The sequence below is a fragment of the Podarcis melisellensis genome (genome assembly GCF_964234715.1).
Source record: "Podarcis melisellensis genome assembly, chromosome: 9".
NCBI classification, from domain to species: domain Eukaryota; kingdom Metazoa; phylum Chordata; class Lepidosauria; order Squamata; family Lacertidae; genus Podarcis; species Podarcis melisellensis.
Window position 1 is genome coordinate 20,341,442 of NC_138541.1, and position 18,244 is coordinate 20,359,685.

Here is an 18,244-nt window from a genome sequence, read left to right on the forward strand (position 1 = left end):
CATTTAAACCATGCTGACCTCATTGCCACTTCCCCTTCTTGGTAAGAAGCAATGACTCACCTGCCAGACATCAGGTAAGACTATGGTCCTCCATCACACTACTGCCTGTTGGCCTCCTCTGACTCAGGACAAGTTCCTTGTTTTACCTCTGTCTCACCAGTCTTGAATAAGCCAAATAATACAAAATAACTAGCCAGCCAGCTCCTCCCGGGAAGTGGAGCCCACTACAGTCCAGCTTTGGTCATAAGGCTTCATCTGACTCTAGCTCACTGCAGGGACAACTTCTCTTGCGACTGTCTTGGAGCTGTCCAAAGTGCTGAATGCTCTCTGCTTGGCTTGGACTTTAGACTGCTTCCCCTGCGACCGTTCAGGCTCCCACTGAACTGGACAGCCTGTTCCTGGATCCAGCAGTTCACTGTTTCTCGCCCCACCCTCCTCCCCAACTCTAAGAACCTCCCAGAGGAGCTTGAATTAGTTCTGAGAAGTGGAGAGCTATCAAGTATGCCAATGGAACTCTTGTCATTGGCAGCTGACAACAGGATTCAGTTGTGTGCTGTTCCTGGGTTTGGAGGTACAGTTTGTACATTTCTGCATTAACTATCCCAAAGCACACTCAGAAACTCACCGCCATGTCCAAAATTATCTCTTTTTTGTGGACATGAAACTATCCAAAATTTTAACCTGCATACATGGAATTAATATGCTTTTTTGGGGGGGAGCGCACAATCATACCTCCAAAAACAGATCCTTTCCAGGTACGGCCTGTGAAAAGCAACATCGGGTCAACAGCAATTGTAGAGGTGGAAGGAGGCACTCCCACAATTACACTGGTCCCATAGTTGCTGTGGCACGATGCCAGGGCAGCCGTCTGAGGTAAGACACAAAGACATGGCATTTTGTTATTTGTTTCACTTACAAAATGTGGTGATGACAAAATAAAAGCTCTCCCCTGGCCTAAATAGTATAATGGGACAATGGTTAAAAATCCCAAAGCATCTGAATGTTAAAGCTTTCATTATTGTTTTTCTTCTCTTTCCCTTGAAAAATGTACTCTTTGAATCTTGTAGATAGGGATGCTTGAAATATTTGGTGACTAAGAATTCTGATGTATTTTGACCTGATCTGCATCTCCCAGACTACCGTGTGAATCATAATGTAATTGTCCTTTGGATGTTGTGTCTCCCAGAATTTTGGAATACTGTTCTCAGCTCAGCTCAGCTCAGAGAGAGAGAGTTGTGATAGGCAACTTTAAGTGTAATGTCAGACTAGGGATTTGAATCACCTGGAAGAGGGAATTTACAGTAATATCTTGGTATGGAAGTATCTGCCAGTTTCGCATTTTTTCCCACACTTTTCTACATTTTGCAGCAATCTATGGTTTATTTCATTTTTAAAATCCTCATGCAAATCCACTGGCATTTTGCTGCTAATTTCTCCTCATAAAACCAGGTTTATATACAGTTTTGATCAATTTTTGCAAGCCATTTCCCCTAATATAATGCATATTTATATGCTATTTCCCCAATATCTTCATTTTGATGCACACTTTTCCCTAATACATGCATTTTTCTAAACATTGGTTGGAAAACTGCACTGCAAAATTCAGAGAAATGCAAATTTGAAGGAGAGCTGTGTTTCTGTTTGCTTAATGTTTTAGAAAATGCAAATCTGAGACATTCAGCTTTAGATGCATACCGAATCAAATTTCTCCTCCATCCCTTTTCATGTGGCACAGCCTACCCTCAGACATCAGTCATGCACCACAACCAATTTTCTATTTTGCCACGTATTTGTTCACCCAGGACTTTCTCAATCAATACTCCTGACTGTACTGATCTATCCCCAGGTTGGCGATTTTAATTCTGCCTTATGGGCACTATTTGGCAGTCCAGTTTCTGAAGTCACATACCATGGTGTCAACACGCCCAATCACTTCAAACGAGTAGTCTACACCTTCACCATCAGTCAAGTCAAACAGCACTTCATTGATGGGCTTCTTGAAATCCAGAGGGTTGACGCACTCCGTGGCTCCCATCTCTTTAGCCTTGGGAAATTTATCCTTGTTGATGTCGACCCCGATGATCCGGGATGCTCCAGCTGCTTTGCAGCCCATGACGGCTGAAAGACCAACTCCTCCCAGACCAAAAACAGCACAGGTTGAACCAGGTTCCACCTAGGAAACCATAAGATCAAGAAAAAAATTGTTGCACAGCTCGGTAGTCCTAGTATATCTCAGTGAAGCATACTTTTCAGCTTTTGTTCAGAAGACAATTTTACTGGTGTGGAAAAAATATGTAGTATTTTAACTTCTCAAAACAGGGTTGGGGCAATAGGTGGACAGGGAGCTGTTTCCATCCTGCTATGCTAATTCACCTGGCTTTTTGGTCCCTTCCAGTAGGGACCAGCTTAGAATTTCAGAAATAAGGGGCATTTAAAGAGCTGTACCCTCTGAAATATGGTCCTTCTAATATGTGGTACAAAAAGTGTAAAATATGGAGCTATCCTTTGTGTGTTATGTATTCTTGACTGGTCTTAGGGCTATCCATCCCTTGAAATGGTAATTCACAGACTTTGGTTCCTGAAATCCAGGTTTACACGATACCTAGAACACATCAGAGGGTTCTATACCTTGATTGTAGAACACCTGTTTTGGCTCAGTACAAAACAGCTTCTCAAGACTGTTGGAGATAATGGTCCAAGGGGACACCATGACATACCTATGGTGACAGCAGCATGTGCTCTGTCTCTTTGCTGTGACAGCTAAGTAGGCAAGACACTGCTGTGCTGAGATGGGACAACAAAGGACACATTGTATGGAATGCTAATGATGCTCAGCTACTTTACATTATTTTTCATCTCCGGATGAAATGAACAGGGGAACAAGGGATGAGGCAAGACAAATGCACTGGGAAACAAAAAGAAACAACTCCTAGCAGTGCTTGACTTATAACATAGAACACAACTACTTTATAAAACGATTATAGGACATCCAGAAAGTATAAAACAATGCAACTACATAAGAACATGAATCATTCCCAGGCTATAATTATAAATGAGCCTCTTACATATGTACACAAAATATGTAAACAAAGTCAATGAGAGGTATGAGTTGCTTTGGCCAGGTAATTTCATTTATATTAGGTCTAATTTGAAACAAACAAACTAATGTCTCCTCATCAACACAATGAAGCCTTTCACTTTTCTGATCATTCATATTTGTCCGAGTTGAAAATCCCTGTTCACACCAATATGTTGTGGAGAACAATATGTTGTGTAGAAGAATAGCCAATGCTCTTTGAAGAGAGGTGTGGATACTGCTTTTGTTTGTATAACCCCCCCCCCCAATATTTTGATACTTATTTATTTATTTATTTATTTATTTATTTATTTATTTATACCCCACCCATCTAGCTGGGTCTACCCAGCCACTCCAGGCTGCTTCCAACAAAGATTAAAAATACATTAAAATGTCACACATTAAAAACTTCCCTGAAGAGGGCTTCCTTCAGATGTCTTCTAAATGTCAGGTAGTTGTTTATCTCTTTGACATCTGATGGGAGGGCGTTCCACAGGGTGGGTGCCACTACCGAGAAGGCCTTCTGCCTGGTTCCCTGTAGCTTTGCTTCTCGCAGTGAGGGAACTGTCAGAAGGCCCTTGGCGCTGGACCTCAGCAGAACGATCCGGCGTCCGGGCAGATCCCTCACTGCGAGAAGCAAAGCTTCAGGTATACTGGGCCGAGGCCGTTCAAGGCTTTAAAGGTCAACACCAACACTTTGAATTGTGCTCGGAAATGTACTGGGAGCCAATGTAGGTCTTTCAAGACCGGTGTTATGTGGTCTTGGCGGCCGCCCCAGTCACTAGTCTAGCTGCCGCATTATACTATACTATACTATACTATACTGCTTAAATGTTTCTTTGATTGTCCTTGAATCTTCCCACCACCCTTGCCATCCTCTCCTGCCACACCAATGTGGCATGCCACACCTTTTGAGAAGCACTGAGCTAAGCAGTGGATATACCTGTGCTCTAGTAGAACTCACCTTGGCTGTTTGAACTGCTGCACCATAACCGGTAGAAAACCCACAGCCGATCAGACACACTTTTTCCAAAGGAGCAGCAGCATCAATTTTCACCACTGCATTTTCATGTACCACAGTGTATTCCGTGAAGGTACTGGTGCTGATGAAATTATGAAGGCTTTTCCCTTTGCAGGTGAACCTGCTGGTGCCATCAAGCATTAATCCACGAGCCTCACTGAGGCTGTTGAAAAGAGACAGGCAGAAATGGGGGAAAAATAGATGTGACCTTAATGTGCATCTTAAAATGCAAATAGCACCACCAGGTTGTGTGTATATAACAGTTATTGTAGTTCGGGTTAACTCTTTCCTTGAGGAAAATCCTCCTCTAAATCGTTATTGTATCGGGAGGGAAGCTTCTATCAGAGGCAGTGCCAAATACTGGCTATAGTGCCCAACGGAAGCAGGTGAAGAACAAAGTGAATCAGTACCAGTGCTTGGAATGAACTAGTTTAGTTTAACGAAGTTCACTGAATTGACTCAAAAATCTCTGAACTACACAGAGTGAACCGAAGATGAATTAGATGAGAGGCAGTGTGGTGTAGTGGCTAGAGTTTTGCCTAGAACCTGGGAGAAACCAGGGTTCAAATCCCCACTCAGCCACAACGCCCACTGGGTGACCTTGGGACAAACCCTGCCTTTCAGCCTAACCTACCTCACAGGGTTGTTGTGGGGATTAAATGAGAAAGGAGTACACCATGTACACCACCTTTGGCGGGAAGGTGGGGTATAAACACAATTATTATTTTTTTAAAAGTAGTTCCTTTTTTAAAAATGAACTGCTCTGATTAATATGAGATGGAACACCACCTTATGTTCCTACCTCTTTCCCTTTGTTTTAATTTAAACAACAGCCATTAAATTATGTCAGAAAAACTGTGTAGTAATAATAATAATAATAATAATAATAATAATAATAATAATAATAATAATATTAAACTGAAGCTCACTCATGTTCAGAACAGAGGTTCCCTTTGGTACTTCGGCAAGAAGTGCATTTTCCACATTGTGGAACAAAGAGGGGGATTACTTTGTCTCCTGTAGAAGAAAATACACAAATAGTTAAAACTTTTACATGAGACCCCATAACAATGTAGGAAAGCACAACTCAGCAGCCACTTAAGTAACACAACACTGGGAAGAAGGACTGCAGTGTCATCAAAGAACTGTATTAAAACTTAATTTTTTTAAAAAAACCACACATATTCAGCATAAACTGGACAATTTGCATAGTGCAAAGTCAACCTTCTATTTGCTTGCACAGGTCAAAAACGTTTACACTGTGATTTGCAAATATTAATTTTGCAACAACTTCTTCAGCTGAGACACCGATGGCCACAAGTGTTATCATGTGAGAAGTAGCCTTCAGGGTCTCATGTGAAAGCCCTCACCCCCCCCCACTCTTCATACCTGGTTTCACACAAGTCACTCCCTCTCCAACACTCTCTACAACACCAGCTGCTTCATGGCCCAGAACAATCGGAAAAGGCATAGCAAAGGCACCGCTGATCACATGGTCATCTGAGCGACAGATCCCTGTGGCCAGAATCTGCACAGAAACAAAATTGTGCTTCAGGAGAGGAGAAATCATTGTGTTCTTTTCCTGTTTGGACGTTAGATATTAACATATTTTATGATAACTCTTTTAGCACCTGGCTGTTACTTGTGGAACAACATCTTGCAGCCTAGAGATGAAAAACATGTGACCTTCCAAATGTTGTTGGACTCCCAACTCCCATCAGGCACTGCCAGTATGGACAATAGTCAGCGATGATGGGAATTGGAGTCCAACAATATCTGGAAGGTCACAGGTTCATTTTGAACTATATCTTGTGTTTTTCAATAAACAAAGAACAACATTGCAAGGATGAGTCTTCAGCCCATGTAGCATCAACGTGATATGTCTCGTTTACCTTAATGCGAACTTCATGAGCCTTCGGAGGAGCTACTTCCACTTGCTCAATGCTCAGAGGTTTCTTAACCTCCCAAGCAACGGCTGCTTTGCATTTAATGACCTGTCAAGATGATAGAAGATATCAAGTCACTTTTGTTATTGTGTGTTACATTTGAGGCATAATCTATGTTCAACATCAGAAAGGTCCAGCCAGTGAAGACCGGAACAGGAAGAGCAAATAGTCTCTTGTGCATTGTAGATTTTTGAGGATATTTTCATTGAGACCTTTTGCAAGTGCCATAGGAAGTACCGGTAGGCACTCATGGGCACCCTGTTGGCAAACGTTGCCTAGCATAGGAATGGAGACACAATGAATAACAGCTGAGTGGCTGCTGGAAGCTTGTTCCTACCTTCCCTTCATCCTATGACCTCTACATCTCTTCCTTTTAGGTATGGAGAAGCTCTGGTCTGCTGGCCCAGTTTATATTTTATATTGACATGCTCATTATGACATTTATGAAACATTGTCTGTGTATTGGGATTTTCATTTGGTCTGCTGAGATTGGAGCTGCACATTATTATGAATATGATGGTAACATTTGTAGACCTTAGCTATTGACTGAAGTTAGATGGAGTTGTGTAAACAGTTCTACTTTTCAAGGGAAATCAAACATTCACTCCCTTGAAAAATTGCCCAGAATTTTCCCCTTGAAAAATAAGATTCCATTTGCTAAGGAATCTTATAGCAATGGGTGACACTGAATAATATACCAAAAATATTAAAACCATTAAAATATCAGAATATTCAGCTGCTGCTGAGTCTTCAAAGACCTGGAGGAAAGAGTTACAATAATGAACAAAATTAAGATTTGGGGTAAGATTTGCAAGTTCTCCGTGAAAGAAACGAATTGATTCAACATACAACATAAGTTGGGAGGGATGAAGGAAATGTGTGAGGAAAAAAACAGTTTCCAGATGCAAATCCTGCCAATTTTTATTGTGCAAAGTAGTTTATTTTCAAGAATTAGTAATGGTCCATAACTGGTTAATGGCAAAATCTTCCCCAAATTAACTTCCAAGATTAATTATTGGACAAGCCTAAACAAAAGTGCCATATACAAAGGCTAGCTTTCAAAAACTGAGTGGATTAACTATTTCCAGATGTGTATCTAGGAAGAGTGCTTTAATTATTCAATCTGTCATGCAACATAGCACATTTAGAGATCCATACAAATAGAAGGAAATAAGAGCTGTGTGTGGAGAGAGGCCCTTTCCTTATCCTTTGGCCCCTTTGGAAAACTCAGCAAACCTTCTGCACCTGTCATTGGGAGGGGAGAGTGCAGCTGAATGGGGCACAGCTGTGGGCAGCCTGAGGAATTACCTTCCACCTTGGGCCTGCCCATAAAAAGCAAATCTAGAGTGAGAGATGAGGGTGGTGTTGCCTTCTGTTTCCAGAGTCTCGTCTGATATTTGCAGGTGAGCTGTAAGTTTGGGCTCTGGGTGAGAAGGCTGAGAGAGAGGGTGTGTCAGAAGGAAAATGAATTCATATTGAAATATATGAATTAATGCAACATTTTTATATGTAACTGTATTTTTGTAATATTTTCTTTGTCTGATGTTGCTTCAGTTTTTTGTACACTGCAATGAGAGAATTTTTTTATCTATTAAGTGCTAAAGAAGTTAAATAATCAAATAGACTAATGCAGAGTTACGAGACAGATTTTGGTATTTTTCTCGTGGGAAGGGATTATAGGACCTCTTATGAGAGAGCCAGTGTGGTGTCGTTGTTAGAATTTGTAGTGGTTAGTGTTGGATTAAGACCCGAGAGACCAGGGTTCAAATCTCCACTTGGCCATTAACCTCACTTGGGCCTGTCACTGCTTCTCAGTCTAATCTATCTCACAGGAGGAATAAATGAGGAGGATCTACAGTGTATGCCATCTCTTTGGAGAAAAAGGTGTGATATAAATTCTGGTGGTGTTTTTTAAAAAAGTGATGCTAAAACAACTTTTAGACTGGAACGTGTCATTGGCAATACTATTACTGCAAGATAGAATGTAGAAGGGGAGGTATTTTCAAATCAGATGATGAATATTCTTGCCAGCACATATTTTACATTGGAATTTCAGATCTGGCAAATGCAATAAACATGGTGGTGTGTTGTTGTTTTTAGTAACCTCATTTAAATACAACCAGTAAAAGCTGCCTAAACAACATCCAGTGTCAGTTCATTTACTTTATCTCTTTTGCAGAAAACTTCTTGGCAGGACATTCTGTAATAGTGAAGCAATCCCCACACCACTAAATATGTATCATCTATCTGACATGCTGTCTTTGGCAAAATTAGTCTTTTTTTTTTAAGCATGTCTGCTGTTATTGTAGGCAACATTAACTTTGGGAATCCAGAACTACTGAATACCACAAACCACTTACTAGTGTCTCCTAGTTAAATGGTTCGTTGAATTAAATGATAAAAAGTGCCATAGGTATTTGTTCATAATAGAGTGTGAAGAAATACAACTTTTTGTATATTCCTTTTATTGAATTGTGTCCAACTGTCTGAGAAGAACCATTTGATTAACTTGGCAGACCCACTTAATTCAACAGGTCTATTCTGAGTATTACTTCTGTCAGATACAACCCACTGAGTTTATGAGAGGAATAACAGAGGTCTGTGGAAGTACAGAAGCATTTCCATGATCCAAATTGAGATGTTGAATATCCTTAAGTATTCTTGTTAAAAATCAGTGGTGTGTGCATTCCTTATACTTTAGTTTATTTCCACATTGTGAAGTTCTGCTTATATATGTAGAAGAAAGCCTTATCTGTGTATTTATTGAAGAAAATTGTGTTTCTTGGCAGTGCATTCAGGAAAATACTCAACCGTTTCTAATAAAACAGGCATATTGTGCTTTAAATTATTTGAGCAAAGAGTAGCTGCCTCGGAACTGAAATATAAGAGGCCTGGCTTAAGAGTCTGTAGTATAAGGCTTAGACACAAAGGTAGCAAACACAGTGTGAGTTGTAGTCCAGCCACATCAACTCTCACCATTGGGAGTCCTGAAACATTGGGTTTCTCACTTTCTCAGTCTAAACTTCCTCCAGGTTACAGAGAAGAATAATGGGAACAACGGGAAGAAAACCGTACACACCTCCCTTAGCTCCTTGGGGAATAGGTAGGATTTAAATAAAAGGTGGTGCTCATTGTGAGCTTAATATCTGCATTCTATGTGTTCCAGCTGAAATATCTCCAGAAAGTTTTAACCCATAGCCATCAGATTTGCACCTTCATGGATTGTTTAATACATATCTTTTTTAAAAAACAAAATACTTTTCTCAATGTGTTTATGGGAAGGTCCATGGCTTAGTGGTAGAACATCTGTTTGGCATGCAGAAGATCCTGGGTTCAATTGCCAGTGTTTCCTGGTGGGGCTGAGAGAGAGCCTCGTCTGATATGCTGGAGAGCTACGGCCGGTCAGTGGAGCTCGGTGGACCAAATGGCCTGACTCTGCAAAAGAGCAGTGTCCTATGCTGCAGTGGAAGGAGGAAGAAGATAGGCAAAGAGTTTTGAGGTGCCTTGAAGATTAAAAAATGATGAAGTGGACTGTACAGCAAGAAAGCGTGTGACGGAATAAACGTTGGAAGTCTAAGGTGCCACAAGACTCCTTGTGAGTTTTGCTGCTAGAGATTAAGACTGCTAACCCTCTAAAATACACAGAGCAACCCCAGTCCTATAAGATCATGAAAATAAGAGGTATTTGGGGCATAATGTATGTACTGCTTTCATATAAGAGGGAAGCTTAAAAACTCCAAAGTGCGGCAACAATCCAGCAAAAGTGAAGCACTGTTGAAGTCCCATTGCTTCCAGCAAGAATGAGTTAAGCATGTATTTTAACTTTCGAGCTATAATTGGTGGAAACATAAGCAACGGCTAGGTATTGCTGCCCTACTTGTATTTTAACTTGAACTATGCTTGCTTTCTTTTTTCTTTTTAAAAAACCTTTTCCTCTCAAGTTTCCATTAGCTTAAAACGAGCTTTCAATGCAGCAGCCTTCAACATAACACATTTTGTTGGATACTGTTGTACAGTACTTGTTCCTTCCCAAATCGGTGGGCTCTTCCTGGCCCATAGAATCATATAATTTTAGAGGTGAAAATGACCTCAAGGGTCATGAATGTTGCTTCTCCAGCTATTTGTGTTTTTAATTTTATAAGTTTTGTGATGACTCCGTTGGAGTTTAATCCTTTTCAGCCCTGACTTTTAGAATCATTTTTAAAACTATATACAGTATATATAATCTCAACTGATACCCATGAAACAAATTTACAATTACAGAAAAAAATGAAAAGAAAATTACTTTAAAAATTATTTGTGTGATCCAATATTAATTCTGGACCATGAGCACCAGTGAATACTCAGCGTTGATTTTTTATACTTACTTTGCCTGCGGTACTCATTGTGCTTCTTCCTCAGTTTTGCCGTCTCTCCTGCTCTCTGCTTTCTTGGTTTAGCCTGAGCAAATTGTTGGACAGTTTGCTTACCCAGTTCCCTTGCAAGCTACAACTGCACAAACACAGCTTGGTGCCTTTTAACCAAACCCACTTATTCTTAAATCCCACCCCAGAGCCCAAAAAGGAGATGCATTAGACCACTCCTCTGCTATGATACACGATTCCACACTGCAGCTTAGCAGCAATGGAGATAACGCTTATTAGAAGTTGGTTGATGCTTATCAAGGTGTTTAAAACAGTACTATAAACAAATATCCACGCAGATATGTGCCAAATTAAACAGCATAAATCCATCCTGCTCTAATCACAGGTGCATCTAACATAGAAACCATTCATTCAGCTCCAGAGAGGAAATGAAACTAGATATAGGGTGTCTAGCATGTTATACTCCAGACCAATCTAATGAGGGGATCGAGAGGCAGCACTGTGCCTGTAGAACCCAGGATGCTCACTTGGCACCAGTTTTGATGAGTTTAGATACCTGGTGAAAATCTTATATATGCTAGGCCTTTTATTGACTAAGGTTATTTTTTTAAATTGCCATTCATGTGTATCAACTGTATTTTCTGTTTGTTTTTTGGTGAGTCTTTTGCTCTTTTTATTTTTAACATACTAATGGCATTTTGTACCAATTATTAATTTGTTTGGAACGCACCTCAGTTTTGCAGACCGAAAGGCAAGTGATACATCTTTTCAGTCAATCAAACTTTGGTAGGTAGTAGAATCACAGTAGGTATGCCCAATCAGAAGCTGTGATGGTCAGATCTGTCAAGGTCGGTTTTGCTCCATTTCTCAGTTTCTGCATCTATTTGCAATGCTATTATGAGCTTTCCATCTGTACAAGCATTGCAGCTTGCCAGGCAAAATGACCCCCTCTTGCTGCTCCCAGCGCATGTCCTAGACTCTAGAGGATCTCCCAACCTTCCCCTGAATCCATTTGGGGGTCATGGGGGAAGAGGGGGAAACCCCTGTTGCACAACTGGAAGTCCTTGCACAAGACTTCTACTAACTGAGCTCATTAAGTGAATCCTGCCCATTGAGTTGTATTCAGCTAACATATACTCAGAGTAGACCCACTGAAAGTAATAGCCCCAAGTTATTCATAGCTATTAATTTCAGTGGGTCTACTCTGAGTAAATTAGTTGACTACAAGCCATTGTTCTTTTTTAAAAATATTTATTATTTTCAGTAGATAAACATAGTAAAAAAAGAAAAGATTAACAATAAAAACAAACAAAAAATAGGAGAAAAAGAAAAAAGATACATACAACATATTACTACTTAATTAAAATTAAGTACCATCCATCTTCATAAACATAGTATTTGACTTCCTCGAAAATCTTCCATCTGAATTTCTTAGTAATTATATGTAGCAGTTTCCAATATGTTTCAAAAAACATATCACAGTCCTAATCATATTACATAGCTTTCCTTATCGTACATTTCCTTATTTATAAATTTAATTCTATTTTAATCCTAGGCCTAATTGTTTCTTTCAAGTGGTTATATATCTTTAATATTACAATACTTCCAGTATTCTTGGTGTTCCTCTTCTTTCTGGTTGCAGATTCTCCTGGTGACAAGCCATTGTTCTTTTCTAAACAGTTAGCTGAATAAAAAGACTGGAAGTTTACTTTTAACTGGGAGCTGGGAGGCATAATGTTTAAATGTTTAATGTTTCACGACTGCGTAGCTCGTAAGGTTTTCAGTTAAGACAGCTGGCACTAGAATCAAGCTTTTATATAGGTCAGTAGAAATCCAGAAGGTCAGGCGGTGACAGTGGTTGGAGGGTTCTGACGAGAGAGAATAAAAGGATAGGAACAGCACTGTTGCAAAGAGTTTTTTAGGAATGTGAGATTTCCTCTATGTGGCAAGAATGGCGAGTTTCTGTTGTTATCACTCAACAACTGGCCACTGCTCTGTTCTTTCATACCTGGTACCTAAGTATGTGAAATTGAAGGTTATTTATTGACTTCTCAGCAGCTTTTTTCTTAGTTGTGATCGCCTTTGGGATCAATTAAATAAAATCTCTACTGGTAGAAGATTACTGATGCTGATGTGCGAATTTCATTCTGAGACCAAGATTCAGATTATGTTAAACCTTTCAGGTTCACTCTCAGATCTACCTGTCAGGGATACTTATTAGCCCCAGCATTGTCTTAACACTTACACCAAATCTTGAATAACTGTTTTTAATTACATAATGTAATTATGTACCTCCTAAATTGGGAACCAAGAAAGATACAGTACTTATGTAGGCTGTTGACACTATTTAATTGTCCCAACTACAGCATGGGTCAAGAAGACTTTTGAAATATTTTAATCAATTGGCAGTGCAAGAAACGCTAAAAATTACTTATGAAAAGACAAAAGTTTTTGTTTTTGCCAATACAGTACTAATAGTTTTATTTATATGCCGCCCATCTGACTGGGTTGCTCCAGTCACTCTGGCAGCTCCCAAAAGAATACTAAAAACACAATAAAGCATCAAATATTAAAAACTTCCCCATACAGGGCTGCCTTCAGATGTCTTCCAGAAGTCAGATAGTTGTTTATTACCTAGGTTTAAAAAACACAAGAGGTAAACTGATGGGCACCCCCATTGAGCAGGTGAAATCCTTTAAATATCTAGGTTTACGCTTTTCTTCATCTGGGATTTGGAATAAACACTTCATAAATACAAATAAATTGACCATCAATACACTGCACTCATTTGCTGTATAAGATATAAGAATGCTGAACCGTATAAAAAAGATAATCGGATAATCCTTGTCAGAATTTGATTGTGTGATTTCCTCCTTCCCCACCACAATGTTCAGTAAAGAAGGCATGCTATTGTATAGCTCATTTTTTTGTTAATTTTTACTCTGTTTTGTTTTTATTCTGTAAAACTTCCCTTGCAACTTTTATTATAGGGAAGTCAGTAAATATCATAAATAAACATATTAACAGTTTGAAGCTGAGGGAGAAGATGCTGAGCCCGTGTGTGTGTGTGTGTGTGTGTGTGTGTGTGTTTTACTGAGTAGGATCAGCTCTAGACTTTTGGGTGCCTGAGGCAAAGTACAAAATGGTGGCTCCATCACTCCATGTCCAGTAGCTGCCTGAATGGACAGCTGAATCTTGTTTCAGTACAGGCTATAGGACAGTGTCCTCCATTGTGTTTGAAGTCACCAGACAAGTTATGGAGGTGCAGGACAGGCCAGGAACCACATATAGGTCTTTCTTCTCCTTCTCCAAGAGCGCACAGCCAGTAGGCTCAGTTGCAACAGCCAAGGGGATGCTGATGTTGCTCCCCCTCCCCTCACTCTGTCTGATAGGACCAACCTTTTTGTTGAGAACGGTTTCCTCCATGAAAACTGTTGTGCTAGAGCCAAATTCTGTCTGCTATCACAGTAACGGAAATTTATGAGTCTGTTTTCCACCTCACGTCGTGCATTTGGCCTATCATGTCTTGAGCCCACCAATCATGGTGGGATGTAAAACAACAAATACATATTTTGCATTGCTGTTAAGTTGTTCCTTTCATCTGCTCATGATTTATGGAAGGGTTTTTTGCATGATATGATCATAAGGTGGTAGTAAAGAGAAAAGTAGAGGAAAATATTTGGGAAGACATTTAGAGAGGGATGTACTCAGCTGTACGGTTGCTAGGCTGCAGACTTTGGCACCGAGGCTCAGGTTTGCGAGTTCAATCTTGGTGCAGCTGTTAAAATCTCAAGGCCATTTGATAATCTGGCAAAACTACACACTTGATAGTCTGCCATGCCTGCATACTTAGAAGAAGCTATGTCCAAGTAGTGAATTGGGGAGGAAGATTCAGTTCAGTTTGCATTTTATTTTGAACATACTTAACTGGCAGTTCCTAAAACAACACCCAGACCAAAACACGGTTCTCCTTCAGAACTCATACTTCCCTGAGTGTTGCAATGCAATTCTCCAACCAAAAAACTATGGGCACCAATGCACATATTAGAGGGGAAGTATGGGGGTGGGTGGGAATTACATCTGTTTAGTGAAAATAACATACAGAACGGCATCATATTAAGGAACATGTCTTGCACAAATTTGTCAACATTGCATACAGAGTAAGCCTGTTAGGGGAAATATGAGCTCACGTAGAGGCAGATATTTGTGAGTGCTAGGCCCATGCTTGGCACTTGGGAAGTGCTGAACGTTTTCTGTCGTGCTTTCCAAATGCCTGAGAGCCAGCTGACTGTCACTAGTCCCATGGAGCTATTCTGGATGGAATGGGAAGATCCCAAAGAGGTGGGGACAAAGGTCAGGGAACTGGAGCTAATGACCCAGGGGAGAACCTGAGTGGGATGAGGGAGGCAATGTAGACACCTCAAGAATGGTTGCAGTTGGCAGAGGGGTCTGGTGATCAGGAGGATCAAGAGCAGGATCCTGGGGAAGGTTCAGACAGGTGCCTGCCCCTGCTTTTGCCTCCCCTGGGGGGAGGTGTCTAAGAGTCAGCTGGATACTGAGTGGGCACCTCCTTCACCAAGGACATAGAGATGTCAGAGCCAACACAAACAAAGATCTCCTGCCCATGCACAGCATGCCTGCTCACTTGCCCAGAGCAGAAAGACCTGTTGTTTGCCACTTAATAATTGTGCTTGCTGCACTCTTCAATAGGAAGGAGCAGGTTTGTGGGTAGCCTGTTGGCCAACGGCTGAACTCTGAACTCGCACTTAGCCATGCAGTGTCTTTAACCTTTGCTTTGCCCAGGTCTATGCATTAAAGAGTTTGGCAGAACCCAAATCCTGAGTGTGAGCTCTTCCTCTGACAGGGAGGGCCAGGACACGGTCAAGTATTTGAGAAGACCTGCACAAAGCACTTTGCAAGCCCTGGGGTTAGCCTGAGCACCCAACAGTGATGACATACCATAGGGTTACCTGTCTTTTGGATCTCTGACATTTGTTATCTTCATGTGCTTGAGAAAGTAGTATCAAAGTGCAATGTCAGCACATTAATGTATAACTAAATCAATGATTAAACCTGAACTACTTTCCCCAGCAATAGGGCTTGCTAGCAACGTACAAAATATGAGGTTTGAGTTAGTGCCCCCCACCAAATATTTCTGATCCGGTCTTTAAGATGTATTTCTGTGCTCTCACACACCTTTTACATATTTATCAAAAAATATACATACATGCAAGGGGAATGACATTCTGTTCTTCACTGTGAACAGCTGCCGAATAGATTTATATAAATTCATTACCAACCATGCCATTTTCAATCCCTCTCCTAACATGGCATTTGTCTTTTTCACTGCTGTCACACACTGAGTTCATGTTTGCTTTGAGCTTTCCTCAAGACATTCCTTATTTTCCTGTCATTTCACTGTCATTTCATACCGCATGTAAAACAGGAATCCTTTTGCTCCAACATTCATAATGCTTTACTTACTCAATATGCTTTACTTACTCAATTGACATTCATTTGCCATTTTGCAGACTGTTTCTCTAGTTTGAGGAAATCATTTTAGACCTTTCATCCACATATATGTAATTCAAGAATAAAATAAACTTGGCTACTTAACTGCTCTACCCTTCTTTAGGTAAAGGTAAAGGGACCCCTGACAATTAAGTCCAGTCGTGAACGACTCTGGGGTTGCGGCACTCATCTTGCTTTACTGGCCAAGGGAGCTGGCATACAGCTTCCGGGTCATGTGGCCAGTATGACTAAGCTGCTTCTGGCGAACCAGAGCAGTGCACAGAAACGCTGTTTACCTTCCCACCGAAGCAGTACTTATTTATCTACTTTCACTGTGTGCTTTTGAACTGCTAGGTTGGCAGGAGCTGGGACCGAACAACAGGCGCTCACCCCGTTGAGGGGATTTGAACTGCCGACCTTTCGATTGGCAAGCCCAAGCGGCACAGTGGTTTAACCCACAGCGCCACCTGCGTCCCTCCCCTTCCTTAACTTGGTGCAATTTAACACTTGTGAAGAATCACAGCAGAGTTACATGAAGGACCCCTACTGCTTGGTTTCAAAAACTGTCCATTTATCCGTAGACTCTGCTTTCTGTCATTTAACCAGGTACCAATCAATAAAAACATACTCTGCTCACAGGGTGTATGACCTGTCCACATGGGTAGCTATCTGGGAACCACAGGTATGCTGCATTGGGTTTCATGATGAAAGAAAGGAGGGCTATAAAACAGGAAATTAATGAAATAAAAGGGCCCAACCTTCTAAACCCATACTGCCATGATTAGTCAGGAGCCCCTGGCAATGGACTCTGTTAAAGGTTTATTTGAAATGCAAATAGATCATGCCCACCAAATCGCTCCTATCTACATGTCTGTTGACATAAGAACATCGGAAGAGCCTTGCCTGGATCAAAGTTGTGATTAAAATATGCCTGTGCATTGTTCACTGTGGAGTTGCACACAAATGCAGGCTAAGGTTCTCCAGTTGCCTTTCCCAGCTATTTACCCACCATAGTGGTGGCTCTTAGCCATCACTTCTGTTTGTTTTCCCCTTGTGTAAACAAGTTCATAACCTGTAGCAGTCTGCAACATTTACATAGCCTCTTGGCTGCTTGCATAATGCTCAATGAACTCAATGAAACATGCATTACTATAATACATGGGTAGACAGTGACGTGTCCTCCAGAAGTTCTTGAACTACAACTTATCGTTCCTGCCCATCAGTCATGATGGGAGTTGGAGTTCAACGCCCCTGCGATCCCTGCTATAATTAAATCTAACAGAGGTCCCCTCTGTCATTTCTGACTAGCTAGATACGTTACACATTATTGATTGGGGGTGGGGGTCTTGCTCCATATTTTACATAATTTTATGGAATGTCTTTTTCTGTATCATCACAGCCTATTGGTCTGTGGGTAGAGGAGTTCCACTCACCTGACTGCTCTGCTGTTTTCAGAATGGCCCATACAGAATTCTCATACAAGTTCTGTTAAAATGAATGGAACTTTCCTTGAAGCAACACAACAAAGCACTGTGGTTTGAGTGAGCAGGTCCAAACTGAAGCTGAAATGATTGAATTGATAAACTGTTGGCATAGTTTTTGGTCTCCCTCTTCACACATAGGAATTTTGCACTGGGAGGCAATGGAGCTGAGTTTTGCTAGGTGAGACATCATATTAACAATAGCACATCCTCCAAGTGTCCCTCTTTTCCAGGGACAGTTGTGGAATTACAAAAGTCATCCTGGCTTCTCTCTCTCTTTAATACTTTATTTGCAATTTAATTAATACAATTAAAAATACATTTTTCTTATTACAAACAAGAAAAGGAAAAAAGGCATTGAACAATAGAAAAAAAGAACAAGAAAAAAATTGGGAAAAAGAAGACTCACATTTTTTTTTATTTGATACATAAAATATTTTAAGGAATACAAACCATCATCAATAATATTATACACCCTTATTTCCTATGTGGTTTGAAACCCTGATTTATTTAATGACTTCCTTCCAACCCTATGCGGTTCCTTCTCTCTCATATATTAGTTTATCTGTCTCCTATATAGATCCGTGACGCACCTTCCTGTTATCTCTGTGGAATTTACTCTATGCTTAACCAGGTATAATCGTTGTAACCGTATTTCAGCATATACTTTTTAAACACATCCCATTCTTTTATCTTATCTCCTGGATGGTTTCTTATTGATTCTGTTAATTTTGTCAACTCAAGATACTCGCATAATTTTAATTGCCATTCTTCCTTAGTCGGCAATAAGTTACTTTTCCAGTATCTCACAATCAGGATCCTGGCTGCCGCTGTAGCGTAGAGAA

General features: G+C 40.5%; 2 protein-coding genes across 2 annotated transcripts in view; one reads left to right on the top strand and one right to left on the bottom strand.

The window, feature by feature from the left end:
- Nucleotides 1-10,563, bottom strand: part of LOC309377255 (uncharacterized protein) — a 36,880-nt gene extending 26,317 nt beyond the window's left edge. Inside the window, exons 1-7 of the mRNA XM_081924244.1 lie at nucleotides 10,411-10,563; nucleotides 5,990-6,091; nucleotides 5,487-5,625; nucleotides 5,027-5,114; nucleotides 4,041-4,260; nucleotides 1,910-2,173; nucleotides 733-868 (exon numbers count right to left, since the gene is read on the bottom strand). Coding sequence (XP_081780370.1) covers nucleotides 733-868; nucleotides 1,910-2,173; nucleotides 4,041-4,260; nucleotides 5,027-5,114; nucleotides 5,487-5,625; nucleotides 5,990-6,091; nucleotides 10,411-10,428 — 967 coding nt within the window. The 5' untranslated portion in view covers nucleotides 10,429-10,563. The remainder of the gene's footprint in view (nucleotides 1-732; nucleotides 869-1,909; nucleotides 2,174-4,040; nucleotides 4,261-5,026; nucleotides 5,115-5,486; nucleotides 5,626-5,989; nucleotides 6,092-10,410) is intronic.
- LOC309377656 (uncharacterized protein C4orf17) overlaps nucleotides 1-18,244 on the top strand; it is a 74,625-nt gene that overhangs the window by 31,901 nt on the left and 24,480 nt on the right. The window lies entirely within an intron of this gene.